The 19,147-nt window shown below is 42.6% G+C and overlaps 2 protein-coding genes and 1 non-coding gene across 3 annotated transcripts in view; 1 reads left to right on the top strand and 2 right to left on the bottom strand.

The window, feature by feature from the left end:
• Nucleotides 1-15,165, bottom strand: part of Aven (apoptosis and caspase activation inhibitor) — a 146,604-nt gene extending 131,439 nt beyond the window's left edge. Inside the window, exon 1 of the mRNA XM_034494230.2 lies at nt 14,873-15,165. Coding sequence (XP_034350121.1) covers nt 14,873-15,103 — 231 coding nt within the window. The 5' untranslated portion in view covers nt 15,104-15,165. The remainder of the gene's footprint in view (nt 1-14,872) is intronic.
• Chrm5 (cholinergic receptor muscarinic 5) overlaps nt 1-19,147 on the top strand; it is a 50,330-nt gene that overhangs the window by 22,240 nt on the left and 8,943 nt on the right. The window lies entirely within an intron of this gene.
• Nucleotides 8,336-8,464, bottom strand: LOC117704828 (small nucleolar RNA SNORA11). Its single transcript, XR_004606346.1, has one exon. It is a non-coding gene; the product is annotated as a small nucleolar RNA SNORA11 (small nucleolar RNA).

The following is a 19,147-nucleotide window of genomic DNA, read 5'->3' as shown; positions in this document are numbered from 1 at the left end:
ATTGTCCCAGGGAGTAAGTTCATAGAAGCTTCTCCAGTTAGCCTGAAATCTCTAAGCAGCTAAAGCACATGGCAAAATGTATACCTGAGCACAATAATGATTCTGATATAAAACACAACTGTGGCCAGAGAGCCTGTTCCTGCAGTAAAACAAACATTAAAATGAAAGGCAGGAGACCTGGAGGGAACTAAGGACCATGCAATTGCCACTATTCAATAGTCCCTGAATGGTCATGACAGACTGGCCTCTTGCAGATGAACAACTCCCTAATCTCAAATTAGAGGTGCACCAAACTAGCTTCTCATTGCTCCTACTCAAACACAAGGGCCAGAGGAGCCCCCATCAGAGGAGAGAAGAACGAAGCAATAACACATAAGAGACATTTGCTTCCTTATACAAACATGGACATAGAAAGTGGATACAGTACTACATAAACATGGTGCTGTTTTTATGTTGACATCATTTCAAAGCTAAACAGGTAATTTTCACCGTAATACTTTGTACCTGGATGCTGGTCATTGGTTGCAGTGTTCATAAAGTAACAGAAACCCAATTAGGTTACTTATAATCAAAGTACAGCTGAGCAATTATCCTGCCCAGTGGCAACACAAATAACAACAAAGTTCCACTGGAACACACAGAGACGCTCAGCTAAAATGAATACTGTTATACATGCAGTTTTTCTAATAGGCAAGAGTCTATTTGACTTCACCTACTCTACAGAATGGAGATGAAGAAAATCCTTCAGTGGACAGCTGCTCAGGATGGACGATCTAAAACCCGCCATTAGTTGGGTATGGTGGTACACGCCTTTAATCCCAGTAACTCAGGAACAAAGGGAAAAAAAAAGACTACTCAATTTTCAACTTAGTGAATGGTGTAACAACAGTTTTATTCTCAGAACAGTAGAGCCAGCAATTCTTTGTACACTAATACACAAATACCACCAGGAGACCAGGATTTTGTCAAGGTCTCTCTGCCACTTCTGAACAATGATCACTTGCTCCCCAATGTCTGGTAACATACCTCTCTTTTCTATCTGAGACCAACCCAGAATTGTCTTTAGGGTTCACATTTCCAGTGACAGTCTCAAGGCAATTCAGACTCCTAAAATGCAACCACCCCAATTTTTCCAGCCATCCCCCAGTTCAACAGCCACTTCTGTCTTTAAAATAATCATTGCAGCTGCACTTCACTCCTGAAATAAATATGTGGAGAGACTGGAGAAATGGTTCAGCAGTTGAGAGCACTTGCTACTCTTCCAGAGGATCTGGGCTAGGTTCCTAGGACCCAAGTTTGGCTCCCAGTCCCATAGGCAGCTCACAACCACCTGAAACTCCAGTTCCAAAAAATTCAAGGTCCTCTGGACTGTGAGCACCTACATATATGTATGGTACATCCATGGTACATATTTTGGCATTCATGCATACTCACAAAATAATAAATCTTTAAAAAGAAAATCCATTCGAAGCCAATTTGTGTTGATTACTGGAAAAAAAAAATGTGTTTCTAGTTGGATTAAAGGTGTACACTAGGGCTGAGCCACACAACTAAAAACAGGGTTTTCCAATAAATAACACAATCTCAGGGTTCACACTGTGATCAAATATCCTGCAACAGTGGTGTGGTGTGATAGCACATACTTACACTCACCAGGCTAGGGCAAGAGGACGGCTTGGGTTCAAGGGTTCAAGGCCAATCTAGACAGCACAGTAAAACCCACATCTCTATTATACTAACAGTAGTAGTAGTATAAGGTTTATTTCTTTTTCGACTCAGAGTGCTAAACCACTGCTTTTCTAAAGTCTTTTTCTATTCAACTTTCCTCTCCTTAACTAAACCCACTTCCTTGCCAAATCCACTGCTCAATCTACCTGTTAACAATTCATTTTTTAAAAGCCTAAAAGGAATGTTCAAGTCTCTCCAGAGAGATGGAGCAAAGCAAAGCAGCCCTGCCATATGCCATTCACCCACCTTGATCCAATAAAGCCGAGCAGTTTCCCTGAAGGAAGTGTCATCTCATCAGCTACTCTGAAAGATCTGTCACTTAAGATTCTTCACATGACATCCCTGTTGCCATGTAGCCGTCAGTTCTATTAAGATGCCAATTACCACAGTAAGTGGCTCCTGGAAGCCTAAATTTCTACAATTTTTAAAAACTCCGTTCCCTGGCAACACTTGCAAAATAAGAATCGCAATGCCTTCTTGCAGTTCTTCTCTGCATTGATACATTTCAGTTAATGCACAAAACAGCTTTGACTGAGTACTGTTGAGACAGGGCCTCAGTAGGTAACCCAGGCTGACCTCAAACTCCAGATCTTCCCGCCCCAGGCTTCCCAAGTGCAATTCCCATGCAATGTTTAGATTCTTGAATATTAGGGTTGAACTTAAGACCTCCCTCATGCCAGCTAAGTACACTAACACTAGTTGTTTGGATTCTTGAATATTAGGGTTGAACCTAAGACCTCCCTCATGCCAGCTAAGTACACTAACACTAGTTTTTATTTTGAGGCAGGCAGGGTCTCACTAAGTGCCGTGAACTTGTGATTCTCTGGACTATGCCCTCTAAGCCAGGCTTGGCTGAGTTCTTAATGTTTTCAGTGCATCTGATTGAAGCTTTGCCACTGGATGATGTTTGGGCAGGGGGTTGTTGAGACAGAATCTTGCTACGTAGCCTAGGCTGGCCTCAAACAGCAATTCTCCTGAAAGCTGAGTATAAATATATGTATGACACCACACCAGGCTTCCTTCACTGAGCACAATATTAACATGAAAAAATAATTCTCCACATGTGGTTGTTTACGCCTATAATCCCAACACTCAAGAAGATAAGGAAAATCAATTCAAGTTCAAGGTCAGGTCAGGCTACGCAGTAAGTTCAAGGTTAACCTGAAGCTATAGAGTGAAACCATCTAAAAGGGGGAGCGGAAAATATAAAATCTCTTTTGTGTCTAAGCCTTTGTAAACGCTCTCATCACTACCAGTGGCAAAATGGAAGACTAGCTGGCTAGAACCAGAGACTGAACAGTGCCAGAGGGCTGAACTCAGGGCCTGATGGACACTTGGCAAGTATTCTATATCTGAACTACATCCCAAATCACGCATGTTTTGAAATTTATTTTCATTTGAGGATCTTCCTTAATTTCAGTGACGTCCTAGAAAGTAGACAGGATCTTACACACAAGCAAGTATGTGAGTACAGATGACGTCTATCTGAAATAGATCCCACCCCTACTCCCAATGTTATCAACTACACAAGTAAACACATCTCCAACATAAATCTTATTCACTGAAACTCATCCTAGGAGTCATTGAAACGGCCAAGATTCAAGTCACTGATAAAAAAAATTATCAAAAAGATACTCTATAGCTAACTAAAACAGAAGTCAATTGTCTGAAAAGTATGGAAAGAAGGAAGACAGAAGAAAAGGAAGGAAGGGAGAGAGGAGGGAAGGGGGAGGGAGGAAGGAAGAAAGGGAAGGATGTAAGCAGGGGGAAAGGAAAGCAGAGGGATGTAAGAGGGAGGGAGGGAGAAAAGGAGGAAGAGGAAGAAAAGAAAGGAGGGAGGAGGAGAGGGAGAGAAAAGGGAGGAGGGAGAGGGAGGGACAGGGAAGGAGGAAGGGAAGGGAGGGGAGAGACAAGCAGACGGGCAGGCATAACATGTGTGAGCTACAGCTCAGTCAGCCTATTGCTACAGTTTTACTCCTATGTATGCTAAGGGCCCCTCTCCTCATACCACCTCAGGGCTCAGAGTGAGCACAGTTCTTGCTGCCCTTCTCTGATACCTGCTCTGGCACAGTTGTGCGGCTGGACATCTGCTCTGTGCGGCTGGATATCGTAAGCATCCTCATGACTGGTCCCACCACATCACTGGACCCTTGATCAAATTATAATCCTACTCCTCTTGTGACAAAAGCCTTTAAGGGTAACTACTGCACCAATTTTCACAAACTCAAATGCAGTAAAAACCTAACAGTTTCCCTCCTGTTGCTAAAGACTAACCTGAAAAAAAAAATAAATAATAAAATTTTTTTTTAAAGATTTATTTGTTTATTATATATGAGTACACTGTAGCTGTCTTCAGACACACCAGAAGAGGGCGTCAGATCTCAATACAGATGGTTGTGAGCCACCATGTGGTTGCTGGGATTTGAACTCAGGACCTCTGGAAGTGCAGTAAGTGCTCTTAACCACTGAGCCAGCTCTCCAGCCCAAATAATAAATTTAAAATAAAAAAAATTAAAAATTTTTAAAAATGACTAACCTGCTGTCCTTGTACATGCCACACAACCCTTTTGTCTTCTTAGACAAGGTTCAAGTTCACTCTAGCCAGCAAAGGCTGTTTGCCATTTCACACAAAAGTTAACAGATCTGCCAGAATTCTTGTCTTCCAAGGGCCTAACTCATGTGGTACCGGTCTTATACACACACTGAAGAAATGAGGAAGAACAAGCCATTGTACCAATTATGAATAATGTTTAAAATCTGTGTAAGGGATCTGGCTTCCCAGCATGTAAAGCTCCTCTTGAATTTCCCTTTCTTTTCATTCTCCTTTGGTGGCTGGTGTATAAATTATTATTTCTGCTTTGAGGGCTGGCTGCATTTGTTTCAGGTTAAGATCATTTCTTCATCAAGAGCATTTACACGTGACATTAATGAAAGGAGGAAAGAGAGCAAATGCTCATAAAACTCCCAGAAGTGGTTCCCAAAGTCCATAGAAATCAAAGCAACTGCTGCACAAGTCATAGAGAGAGTTCAAGTATTTTGTAAGTAGAAGGAAGGGCCTTGCGAAGTGGAAACTTCTGGTTTCTTTGGAAAGTCAGTTATGTCAAATAATGGTCTGCTTGGGACACACGTGAAAGGATGTTTTGTTAAAGCACACACGTGAAAGACTGTTTTCCTGAAGCAGACACAGGTGAAAGGACTCATGATGTGCAGGAGTAGAAATATGACCCCACAGACAGTAGGCACTCAAGCATTGTTCTGCTTTGCTCCGTCTTGCTATTCTTCGCTAACAACACACATGTATTAGTTCATCTTACATTGCATCGCTGAGCTTCGCTTGTGGCAACGTCATAGAAACTCACCAAAGAACTTCTCATGAGGTTACTGCAGCTTCCGAAGCAGCCGGTTGGCTTCTTCTGGATTGAATTACCCATGCTGGTTTGCGTATGGTTACTGCCAAGCGGGTTGGATGACAGCTGCTGGTTCGTGTACGGTGTCTGCAGAGAGGACTAGACTGCAGCTGCTGGTTCGTATTAGGTATTTGCTACTGGAACTGACAACAAAGATTGGACTTGCACCCAAAGAACTATTTCTAAACAAGTCTACTTCCCCCATGTCCTAAGAACTTTTCTCTTCCACTACCTCTGGTGGGTGGTGGGCTAGAAGGGAGATTGAATGTTTATTAAAGTAATTTATGCCTACACATTCATTGTTTGTGTGAAGGCACCTCCATGCATTGCTCTTCAAGCCTACTTTTGCCACAAGGTGCATGACACAGAAGGTGCTTGCCTGACATACGCCTCAGTCCTTTGCTCCTGAACCTTAACTGTATGGCATCATGGCTACACATTGGGAAACCTCCTTCCCTTCCTGTCCCTACTGGAGCCAGAATAAAAAAATAAGAAAAGGCACTTTTCTGTGAATCTCAAGAAACCATTTCTCCTACCACAGGACAGAGTCCTGAGCTCTGTCTCACTTCTGCAGCTCTCTTCAAGTGTGACCTTTAGGAAGCTCTTCCAACATTAGGAAGGGAAATCTTTTAATTAAAATAAAGGGCAGTAAAGACGCCGGAAGAAAGGAGAAAGCTTTCACCTTGCAATAGAGAAAGGAGGATTTTCTCAAAGCTCCTGATCCAGCAGGACAAAATGCAAATCCTTGGATCAAGGTGGTGGGTAAGCAAGACAAACTGAATGCCTGGAAGCCGAGCCCCAGTGCAGTGCAAGCCAGCACTGTGTGGCCTTATTTTCTGCATAAGTCTGAGATTGTTGACCTCTGCTTCTCAAAAATCCAAAGCGACACTCAAATCCACAGTCCCTAGATCCCCACCGAAAATATAAAGACTCTTTGGGGGGGAAGTGCAAGTTAAATTCTGGTGTTGCTCTCTTCTATGAGACTTGTGAATAAACTATATTCTAAACTCTCAAGAGGAATGTCCTAGTTTGCTATCTATTGTTGTGATAAAGACCATGACCATAAGTAACATAAGAGGAAGAAAGGGCTTATTTGGCTTACACATACTGATCACATCTTGAAGGAAGCCAAGGCAGACACTCAAGCATAGCAGGAACCAAAGAGACCATAGAGGAACACTGCTTACTGACTTGCTTGCTTTCCAGGCCCATGCTTTGCACAGCCTGCCTTCTTATATAACCCAGGACCACATACCTAGAAGTGGCACCACACACAGTGGGCTGGACCTTATTGAATCAATCATTAATTAAAATGCACCACAGACTTGCCTACAGGCCAATCTGATAAAAGACATTTGTCCACTGAGGCTCCCTCTTTCCAAGTGACTCCAGCTTGTGTCAAGTTAAGGGGAAGAAAAATAACAGCTCGGGAATAAAGCTGGAAAGCTAAGACGAGTTAAGTTCTACCAACATCCATGCTCTAGTTTTGGCAGAACAAAAACTAATGATTCTCTTGCCTCAGCCTTCTGAGTGCTGGGATTACAGGCTTGTGTCATCATACCTGGATTAACTCGTTCTTTAACAAAAGTGTAGGACTAGAGGGATGTTTCAGTGGTTGAGAAGGTTAAGAGAATGTAATGCTTTTGCAAAGGACCTAAGTTTGGCTCCTGGCACACAAGTGAGGTTGATCACATCTGCCTGTAACTCTAGCCCCAGGGGATCTGACTCCCTCTTCTGGCCTCCATGGGCACCAACATACACTTGGCAAATACTCACACACATATACATAAGTAGAAATAATAACAAAATGATTGTGTTTTTAAGGATATGATAGTGGGGTGAAATGGAAGTTATAGTGTCTGCAGCACCAAAAAAGTCACTACCTATGTAAATTCTATTTCTGCTAACCAGATAATAAGAACATACACTAAATAAAAATCAATATATCAGAAGATGCTAAGGGCCCAAAAGAAATTAACTCCCAAAGTTTGATATTTCACATGGTATATTCTATGGATATATGTACTACTTTGATTTTTGAACCCAAAAACATACATTAATAAGGAAAATTGTACTAATATTCAGAAACATGGTACCACTCCAGGACTAGAGTTTGCCCTACAAACCAGTTTCAGGAAACATTTCCATTTGGAAATGTCATGTTAGAGATAAAATACCCACTGCCATATTAAATACACTCAGTTGTCAACTAGTCTTGGCCCAGGCATGCATGCAGTTAACCAGGAAGAGAAAATGTCTCACACCTTGCAAAAGTAAAACACTCTACCATCAAAAGAGTTTCCTCTGCTGGGATGGATAAAGCAAATCCAATCTATATGCTCAACAGAATTCTTTGAACCATAAAGATAGAGGCACAGCATCCACAAGAAGATGGGCACGGCTGGGCCTGATAAGAGCAAACACAGCCAAAGTCAGGGAAAAAAAGTTTTCTCTCATTTGTGGTTTCTAGATTTTATAGAGATATATAAAATCATATATGTGTGCGTAAAGCAACTGTATGAAAGAAGGGAAACTGAGGTACTAAGGAAGTCACCAGAGTGGGAAGCAGGGGAGAGGGTAGGGGAGCTCAGCATTTACATACTTGTAGAAAGGGTTTTTCAAGTAACATAGGGCTGTGAACAAATACTATGCACAGTGACACCATTTTAAAAACTGGAATTTTCTCTGTAAAACAAAGGGAGGAAAAACAACAGAGAGATCAGTGGTGTGGCTGCATCCTTTCTCAGATCTCTCCGGCAGCCTGGGTCAGGGGAAGCATCACTGACAGCGAAGATCCACAGCCAATAAGGAGCTTTCCCTGCTGCTGTTTGCCAGTGGCCCGGTAGCCCAGGTCTAGTTGGTTTATTTGCAAAATAATGTGCTGCTTGCCCCACCTGCTGTTCAGAGCTAAAACTGCTTTGCTCTGCAGTTTCACGCAGCTGAGAGCAAACCCAGCTCTAGGCAGGGGAGGGAATGCTGGTCTGGCCTGGCTGTCTCTCCTGTACTGAGGACAGGCTCAGGCTCTCATCCTGAGCTACACCTCCTACTCTGGGCTGATGTTTCTGGTCAGTGTTTTGGAGCTGGAATGTGGCTTTGGAGGTGGAGTCAACACAACTTGTATTTGACAGAGAAGTCAACTGCTTTTTGATGAAGCTAAAAGGCACAATTTTATGTTTCTTGGCTTGGTTTGGTTGTTTTTAATGTGTAGGACATGTGTTTGGGGGAAGGCAACAGACTCCGTAGCCCTCCTCACATCATGCCCAGCTTCATATTGGGTGTGTTATAAACAGAGGAGCCATTCCTCAGGCCCCCTGCTCTGAGCACACCTCAGTTTACAGGTTTGCTTTTGACTCTAGTATTTGTTTCTTGAGGAGAGTGGTGTCCTGCTAGAGGTGGTGGCGATTCACTATCATCCTGGCAGGAGGTTCAAGGCCATCTCAAGCTACAATGTCAGGTTCCAGGACAGCCTGTGCTGTAGAATAAAAGACCTTGCCTCATATAATCAAAGAGAGAGAGAAAGAATCCTTTAATCAGAACTTTTATTGATGGAAAATGCTGTTATGTCACATTTCTAAGTAATGCACACTCTAGAGTGTAGAAAGTACAGACTAAATCTAACACTTAAACAACCACACAAAAAACATAAGGTCAAATGAACAGACATAAACTGTAACAGCACAACTCTAGATGCCCAAGAAATTCAAAACATACATGCATACATGAAATTCACCCGGCACATTTAAGTATTCACTAGCTGAACAGTTTTAATTTTCCACAGTCATAAATGATAAGGATCCATCCATATCAGAGAATATATAGATCTCTATACACAGTGACTGTCTCACTGAATACACATAAATTAACAATGTCTCTCTGTGTAAGTAACTTAATTTGATAAATACAAAATATAGAAGAATCATAGAACTGATGGTCTAAACTAAGATATATGAATTTGATAGTCTTACTATCCTAATTACACTTAAGTTAACAAAATGGCTATTACCACTCGGAAACCCTGGCACTGGCAAGATAGGAGAATCACAAGTTCAAGGCCAGTCTGCCGTATGTGAGACCCTGTTTCAAAAACAAACAAAAAATAATAATAAATGAAACAAAAATTATTACCAGGCAGTGGTGGCGCACACCTTTAATCCCAGCACTTGGGAGGCAGAAGCAGGTGGATTTCTGAGTTCAAGGCCAGCCTGGTCTACAGAGTGAGTTCCAGGACAGCCAGAGCTACACAGAGAAACCCTGTCTCGGAAAAACACAAAAAAACAAAAACAAAACAAAACAAAAAAAAATGTATAAAGCCAGTATCGAGTCACTACAGTATTTAAGTTCATTCATAAAAGAGGTGTGACTTGTATTTTAAATGCTTCTATGGCCACTAAGGTTCTGTGTAGCCTCTAACTACTGTGTACCTTCTGATAGCCTGCCTCCCATTCTGAGTTCTGATAAGGTATGCAACCCCATACCCAGAGTTTATTGTGGTGCTGGGGACCAAACTCAGGGCCTTATAAATGCTAGACAAACACTCTAGCAAAAGAGCGACATCCTCAGCCCTTAAAATGTTTTCTTGCTCCATGTTTTAATTAATAAAAGCACAGACTATGCTAGAATTGAGTATTTTGAAAGTATCTGATCTGTTTGATTATAAAGTGTACTAGATGTAAACATATGGACACAGTATTATTCATCATCTTTTCAGAAGAAGTTAAGCAGTTTGAGAATCAGCATCTATATAGATCATGGACATATGGAGGTGAAATAATGGCCAGTGGAAATGCACACCTCCAGACAGCACACTCTTAAGAAGAACAGATACACTGGGACACTTAGCGTCTACCCAGCAGCTCACAGCGATGAAAAAGAATGTCAAAAGCCTTTTCCTCGAAATGTAGCCCAGATTGATCTGAACTTCACTATGTCGCCTGGCTCCAAAGTGTAATCCTAAAGCAATTTTCTGTTGAGACACTAGAGCACGTTCAGTTACTAGCCAAGCCAGCTGCAGTCTTTCTGAAGGGCGTGGAAACAACAGTCTTGGAGGCTGTTGAGTCTGAGTTTAATAAGCTTACAGTCTCTACTGGCTGTCGTGATGCCTGTGACCCACTTTAGCCTCAGGGATGGAACAAGCCTTAGATACCTGCCAAGACCTGACAAGACACCAGATCAGCTCTCTCTGTCTGAGCACCAGAGGCAGACACTTCCTTTATCAGAGTGTAAGAATCTTAGCAACAGCTAGTATTGTTTACTACTCAACCCAGGGTTTAGTTAAAAAGCAAAAAAATTGGTAAAATATAATTTTTTAAAAATGCCTTCAAAGATCTAGTGTGGTTATTAACAGTTCTCTCACTTTTTATTGCCCAGACTAGGAATGGTAACACTACAGTCCCAGATACTTGAAAGGCTGAGCAAGAAAACCTTGTGCCTGGAGTTAGAAGCTAGCCTGGACTATGCAGTGAGACTTCGTCTCACTTCTTTTTTTAAGTGAATATAGACATAGACATCTCCCACATAAATAGGGATAAGGAACACAAAGGTCTGCTAACATTCAAAGAGCTAAATATCAGAATCACTAATACAGCCTTGCAATCATATATAAACATGAGGGGAGAGGTATGTGAAAACATCACCCAACAGCTCTCTTTCCTCTTCTCTCTCTCTCTCTCTCTCTCTCTCTCTCTCTCTCTCTCTTTCTCTCCCTGCTCCCCCTCCCCCTCCCCCTCTCTCTGTGTGTATGTGTGTGTGTCTGTGTCTGTATGCAAGTGTAGTACGTATCTGTGTATGCAATCGTATTTGCCTATGTGTGCCTGAAGAAGACACTGGGGATCTTTCTCCATTGCTTTCTGCCTTACTAACTTCAGACACTCTCACTGAACCCAGAGCTCTGGGAGGCTGGCAACCAGCAAGCTCTAGCATTCATCCTGTCTATGCCCCATCTACACAATGCTGGCAATACAGGTGCAAGCTACAGTACCCAGCCTTTTACATGGGTGTTGGGAATCTGACCTTGGGTCCTCATGCTTGTGCAGCAAGAGTCCCTACCACTGAGTCACCTCTTCTCAAATCATACCAGAAGCTCAGAGCAGTAATCAAAAGAGCGGGCTCCAGAGTCAACAGACCCATGTGGAATCCAGCCTCAGTGATCTGCAGATAAGTAATTTAACCATAACTGCGAGTGACTTAGCTGTGCCTTGCTGTGCACAGCTCATAATTAAGTGTTCAATAAATATTAATTACTATTATCTGATAAAAAAAATTCAAGGACTGCTAACAGCCCTAAACTGCCTCCTTGTTAACAGTAAACGTTAGGAAAAAGACTAACGCTGCCTTTCACATCTTCATTGAGTAGAAGATTAAACTCTTTGCCCAGGTGTGGTGGTATCGGCAGCACCCACCTTGAATCTCAGCACTTGGGAAACAGACAGGAGGATCTCTCTGAGTTGAGGCCAGCTTGCTTGACATACTGAGTTTCAGGCCAGCCAGGACTATATAGTAAGATCCTGTCTCCAAAAGTCTCAGCGAGAGAAAACACAAAAGAAATAAAGGCAAGCAAACAGAAAATGAGGGGTTAAGTTACCCCTGCTTGCAGATAACATTAGTTATGTATATTTTGTATATGATATAATTACTTATATAATTGCACACACACACACACACACACACACACACACACACACACATATATATATATATACAGTACTACCAAAAACCTTTAAAACTGATAAATTAAGAAAAGTTACAAAATACAAAATTAACTTGGTGAAGGTGAAGTATAAATCAAAAAACAATAGCAACAAAAAAAAATTAGATGAAATATATACAAATAAATTTAACCAAAGAAGTGATTCATATCTATAGTGATAATTACAAAACATCAATGAAAGCACCTAGAGAAAACATTAAATTATAAGCTTTCACCCAACCTTCTGGTGTTCATGCATAAAAGAACTAATACATTCAAGGTATCTGTAATACTTTGAGTAATCTACAAACTGAATGCAATGCCCACTGAGATGGCCAGACAGTCTTCAAAGAAACAGAACCACCACTCCTAAAATTTGCATGAAAATGTAAAAGACCCTGAATATTTTAAGCAAAAAAACAAAAGTTAATCCTTACAATATCAGACTTTAAGACACACTGCAAAGAGTAGGCAACATGCCGGGCAGTGGTGGTGGCGGGGCGGTGGTGGCGCACCGCCTTTAATCCCAGCACTTGGGAGGCAGAGGCAGGCGGACTTCTGAGTTCGAGGCCAGCCTGGTTTACAGAGGGAGTTCCAAGACAGCCAGGGCTACACAGAGAAACCCTGTCTCTCGGGCAAAACAAAAACAAAAACAAAACCCAGCATGTGGTTTAAATGTGATTTACTAACATGCACGCCACACTAATTCTGTCCTGCCACCAAAAAGGAACAAGTGAAAGAGCTGGTGAAACAGAATAGAAAACCCCAGGGTTACATGCACATATCCATACTCCAAAGAAATAGACTATATACAAAATCAATTCTAAATAGATTTAAATATGAAACCTGAAACTATCAAGAAAACACTTCAGAACATTGCTCTGGGCAAAGCTTTCTTTGGATCTGACCTCAACAGGCCAAACAACAGACACAACCTTGACAAATGGGATCACATCTAAGAAGCTACTGCACAATAGAGGAGACAACCAACAGAGTACTAGAACAGCCTACAGAAGAAGACATGTTGACAAACTGGTCACCCAGCAAAAGATGATCCTGTAGAACATATAACGACTTCAAACAACTCAAATACAAATAGTAAGGATCTGATTAAAACAGGGTTGAATAACCTGAAGGGATGTGTCTCCAAAGAGGACACCCAAACGGCCAGTTCATATATGAAAAGGAATCTCTTGTCACTAATCATCAAAATCATGAGAACAAGCTACTCACCCAAAAGTATCTAGAAACTTCTAAATAAATGGAAAAACAAACCAACAAACCACAATGAGGATCACTTTTAATCCCAATACAGGAGGCAGATCTCTTGAGTTCAAGGCCTGCCTGGTCTACAGAGTGTGTTTCCAGGGCAGCCAAAGCTACATACTGAGACTCCTCTAAAAAATAAAAAAATAAATTAAATAAACCTACAACAAAACAACAACAACAATACATTAAAAGAAAAGCAGCACTCCTGTAACACAAGCACCTGACAGACAGCTGCAGGATAAGTTCTGAGTTTGAGTTCCAGGCTGAACTACATGATAAGATTATGTTTCAGCAAACAAATGGTTAAATGAATAAAATGCACCCAAATGTGCTGAAGCAGATGTGTAATCCCATACCTTACAAGTGGAGGCAGGAAGAGGCGAGTACGGGCTACATAGTGAGAGCCTATCCAGAAGAATGAAGAGAAAGAGGATAAAGAAGAGGAGGAAGAGAAGGACAAGGAGGAATTTGAAAAATAACCAGGGCTAGCAAAAATGCAGAGATAGGAACTCTCATGTACTGTGGTAACATCATTTGGTATAGCATTACAAAGAGCAGTATGGCTGTTCCGTAAAAACAAAAACTATAGCCACCAATAAGGATTCCACAATCCTATTACTAGGTATATATTCAAAGGAACTAGAGTCAAACATTTGCATTCTTGTGTTTATTTTTATTTACATGAATATGTGTGTGCATGGGAGTATATGCCACGTGTGCAGATGCCTTTAGACAGGATTAAAAGCAGTTGGCTGCTGTTCTGGAAAACACAACTGCCTTTAACGTGGGCTCAAACGATCTGATGCCTTCTGGCCTCTGCTGGTACTGCACTTATGTACACACAGACACATGCTTGTACGCGGAAAAACTAATATATTTCTAAAAAAAAATAGATACTAAACAAATTCTTTCTTTTTGTGAAGTTAACGATTGCATTAAGGATAATATTACACTGCAGTGAAGCTGACTAGCCTGATAATTTGCTTGACAAACTCAGTAAGCTCAGGGCTCATACCACCCATCTTTAGAAGGATGGTTTCAGGGCTTCTTAGATCCCAAGTAAGTTACTTTGGAGGAGTACATAACTAGAAGTTGTTTCCATTTGCAGTCTAATCACCCAGAGGGAACGCAAAGGATGTACACTGTGTGGACTCCTGCAGCTGGATAATGGCCCCTACACAGCTGGAACTCTATTGACTGTCTGCTTTCGGAGCACTACAGTTAATCCTGATTTAGGGCACCAATGTGCCCAACCATAAGACATGAGCACAGAGAGAACTCGGGAAGGTCGATCAATCTCATTTAGTCTTCAGGTACCCAGAATGGTATTCTCGACAAGACTAAATACGAATCTTAAGAGAGGGAAGTATCTTAGAGATCACCAATCCAAACCAAAATGAAAACATAATCTTCCCCCATGCTCCTCCATCCAGATGTGGGTGATAACACTGTTACCTAGGCAATGTGGGATGGGAAAAAGGCAACAGGACAGAGGAACACTTCTGTTTGGGTTCTGGGTTCGCTCATTCAAGTAGACATCGCTCTGCAGAAAGTAACTTCGGTGACAGTGCGCCGGGCTGTAGCCCGAACACCAGGCGTCGCCGTTAGTCTCCGGCACCAGAAAAACCAGGAGGCCGGTCGCCTAGTCCTTGGGCCACAAGCAGCCAGGGTCTGCGCGTGCACCGTCCACGGGCCCCCCCGCCCCGGGCTCCAGCTCGCGCAGGCGCTGTGGCTCGCGCGCTCTGCACGCCGGCTAGCGGCCGCAGCAACCCGCAGTCCTTACCCGCCTGCTGGCTCCTCCGCCCCGGCCTCCAGGCTCCCGGCGGCCGCCTCGCGGGGCGCCGCCTCCTCGGCCTCGGCGAAAACCCCGGCCTCGGCCCCGCCGGCCGCCTCCGTCCCCGCAGCCTCCTCTTGCCAGCGCCGTCCCGGCCCCGGCCGGCTCTCGATCCCCTCCGGGCCGCTCCCGGCCTCCCCGCCGCCCGCGGCCGCCCCGAGCCCCGCGCTCAGCCTGCATGAGGCCGCCGGCAAGCAGAGAGCGCGAGCCGCCGCAGAGAGCGCAGGCCCCACCGGAAGCGGCCGAGCGCCAGCCGTGGTGATCCGGGCGCGGGCCCGGCCGGGGCGGGGATCACAGCGGTGATCTGTAATAAAAGGACGCCATAAAGTCACTTTGTGTGATCGTTCTTAATTCATACGAGTGTTTACGTGACACAAAACCCAAGATGTCAAATGAGTTTTTTAGTTAACCTCCTAATTTAAAGAAGATAGGCCATTTTAAAGACAGGATTTAGGAATAAGGTATGGGTTGAGGGTGAGTCCTACGTCACAGATGTGGACAGTGGCTCAAGTGGATGGAGGGTCCAGTAGGGAAGGGAAAAGATGCCTGAAAAACTTTTTTTTTTTTTAAGATTTATTTATTTTATTGTATGTGAGTACACTGTAGCTGTCGTCAGGCACACCAGAAGAGGGCATCGGATCCCATTACAGATGGACTGAACTCAAGACCTCTGGAAGAGCAATCAGTGTTCTTAACCGCTGAGCCATCTCTCTCCCGCCCAGATGCTTGAAAATCTTGAAAAGAACTTGTAAATGTAGCTGTTGTAACTCACATTTATTGAGCCCTTGATTCTCATAGGTACTCGTGTTACTCTTATTTGTGCATTGAGGCAACAGCCCTAGAGAGCGTATTTCTCCTAGCAGGACTTGGCTAGACAGTGTCCAAAGACAAGGTTAGCAGGAAAGTTAGTTATAGAAAGACAAGAGGGAGCGGAGAATATAGCTTAGTGGAAGAATGCTAAAATCGTCTTTGGCGCAGTTTTAAAAAAGAAGAAACCACAGACGCCAAGGTTAATTTTGTCTTAAGGAAGCTACATGAAAATAATGAAAGCAAGCCCGGCCACGCAGTGATGCAGATCTTTTAATCCCAGCACTGGAGAGCCAGAGGCTGGCTCACCTCTGAGTTCACGACCAGTCTAGTCTACAGAGTGAGTTCCAGGACAGCAAGGGCTACACAATGACACTGTCTCAAAAAAAAAAATAAATAAATAATTAAAAATTAAATTTTTTTTTTAAAATGAAAGAAAGAAAAGAATGGATGTCTACCAAAAAAATGTCACTTTCATTCTGTCTCATGCCCCTTTCTTATAGCCATATATCGCTTCTAATTGTGTACAGAACTATATACCAGCAGCACTATGCTCAGAATTTAAAAGAAAGATTGACCGCACCCTAAAGTCCTCAACTCACAAGGAAGATAATTATATAAACAGATGGTTCTGATGCAGTGAGATGAATGCACTGAGATGTGGGAGAACAAAGCTGGAAGTTGGCTTTGCATAAGTAAACGCCTGAGGTAGAGCCTGATGACTGAACTGGAGTTGACCCAGCTAACAGATGGGAGGGAATGGGGAAACCTACATGAGGAAACCCTGAGGGTTTGTCAACCTGAGATAAAATGTCTTTTAAAATGGCTATCCCATGCAGAGCGCTCAGAACTCACCGAATACTGTAGATCGCTTTGTCTGAACTAATACACTCGGTTTCTGTAACGAAGACTGGAAACACAAACAGCTAGAGTGGCTGGAGTCAGCGAAGGCACCAACATGTGGCCCTAGGTGAGGACAGGCAAACGCCTGGTGCTCATTGGCCAGTCGTAGCAAAATCTGTGAGCTCCATGAGTGTCCTACTTAGCTTTCTGTTGCTGTCATAAACATCATGAGCAAAAACAACTTGGGAAGGAAAGGTTTATTCCATCTTCTGCTTTACAGTACATAATTAAAGGAAGCCAAGGTAGGAGCTCCAAGTAGAAACCAGGGAGGGGGATGCTGCCTACCGAGTTTATTTTCAGGCTCAATTTCAGCTACCTTTTTTTTTTTTTTTTAAGATTATTTTATTTTATGTACACGATGGTATTGTCTGCATGTATTATGTGAATCACATGAGTACTTGGTTCCCACAGAGAGCAGAAGACAGCTTTGGATTCCCTAGAAATGGAGTCATAGATAGTCTGAGCTACCATGTGGATGCTGATAACCAAACCTTGGTCTTCTGCAAGAGCAACGATTGCTCTTAACTGATAGGTAATTTCTCCACTGGTGAAAATTCGAGCCAGGGAAGTCACCATGTGGGGTGGAGAGTGAGAGAAAGGGCGTGGGGGGGATTTTTACTGGATTGAAATGCAAAGTTTTACATGATTGAAACAATCAACCAACAACCTAACCCACCTCTCGGGGCCCTAGTACTTTTATACCCTCTGAAAAGTCCCCAGAAGTCAAAAGGTTACACAATTACAGAAACTATCTACACTCATCAAAAATCATGCTTTGCCATAATGTTCATAGCTTTTAATCAAATGAATGAATATACTTCTAGGACTTTCCTTAAGAAAATTAACAAAAATGTATATAAAAGTTTATCGCAGCCGGGCGGTGGTGGCGCACGCCTGTAATCCCAGCACTTGGGAGGCAGAGGCAGGCGGATTTCTGAGTTCCAGGCCAGCCCGGTCTACAGAGTGAGTTCCAAGACAGCCAGGGCTACACAGAGAAACCCTGTCTCAAAAAGACAAAACAAAAACAAACAAAAAAAAAAGTTTATCTCAAAATAAGTGGCCTTCCATTGTAAAACTCAAAGCAATCTAACTATGCTTCTCCTCTTTTATTGAAAATAGTTTTTTATTACATAATATATCCTGATTATAGATTTTCACACTCCCCCTCCCCAATCCAGATATCTTTTCTTTCTCCCATTAAAAAACAGTTATCTAAGGAATAATAACAAAATAAAACAAAGACTAACAGATTAGAATACAACAAAACAACAAACAGGAGAAAAAGAATCCAAGAAAAGTCACAAGAGACAGATACAGAGACCCACTCATTTGCATACTCTGGAATACCAATAAAAAACTGGAATCCAGGGCTAGAGAGATGGCTCAGTGGTTGAGAGCACTGACTGTTCTTTCAGAGTTCCTGAGTTCAATTCTCAGCAACCACATGGTGGTTCACAACCATCTGTGATGAGATCTGATGCCATCTTCTGGTGTGTTTGAAAACAACTATAGTGTACTCATATACGTAAAATAAATAAATCCTTTAAAAAAAACTGGAATCCATAATATACATATGTATTATAATATAGATGTATAATTTGTACATACTATGGAGAGAGAGGGGGAGGGAGAGGGGAAAGACAGAGACAGACAGAGAGAGAGAGAGAACCTATAGTGTTAAAGAGAAAAAAAATAAAAATAAATGAAAAGATAAAATTAAAAAAAAAAAAAAACAGTCCTGACATGACACTATGATACCTCCATAGGTGCCACTGAGTTCACTTTCCATTGGCCATCTACGAGGAAGAGGGGAAGGGTTCGGGCGGGATGGGGGTGGGGTGGGGAATGCACTCTACACTTTTGTAGTAGTTTGTTTCCCCAATGAGCCTTCCTTGAAGGAAACTGAATTTTCATTTGCAAGTGGTTATCAATTGGAGATAGCTTCTGGGTTCTGGGTTAGAAACAGGAGCCTGTGTCCACTTCTTTCAACTCTAGGACTCCATCTGCTGCAGACCCAGGCAGGCCCTGCACATGCTGCCTCAGTCTCTGAGAGTTCTTATGTCCTCAGTCCTGCTGATTTAGAGGACCTTGTTCCCTTGGTGTGTTCCATCCCCCTTGGTTCTTACACTCAGTTCACACTTCCTCTGTAGGATTCCCTGAGCCTTACTTGACATGAGACATTTGGGGGGAGACACCCCATTTAGGCCTGAGTATTCGATGTCTCTGAATATTGTCTGGCTTCGAGTCTCTAAATGGAGTACAGATTTAAACAGAGAATCCTCAAAAAGAGGAAACCCAAATGGCTGAGAAACAAAGACATGTTCAACATCCTTAGCCATCAGAAAAATGCAAATCAAAATGACTTTATGTTTCAATTGTCACCTGTCATAATGGCTAAGTTCAATAAAACAAATGACAGCTCATGTTGGAGTGGAGTAAGGAGACTGTACATCTATTGCTGGTAGGAGTGCGAACCTATACAGCTACTGTGGAAATCATGTGGTGGTTCCTCAG

This window comes from Arvicanthis niloticus, chromosome 2, assembly GCF_011762505.2.
Source record: "Arvicanthis niloticus isolate mArvNil1 chromosome 2, mArvNil1.pat.X, whole genome shotgun sequence".
NCBI classification, from domain to species: Eukaryota; Metazoa; Chordata; class Mammalia; order Rodentia; family Muridae; genus Arvicanthis; species Arvicanthis niloticus.
Note: the sequence above shows the minus strand (reverse complement) of the source record. Positions and strands in the feature narration are given on the sequence as shown.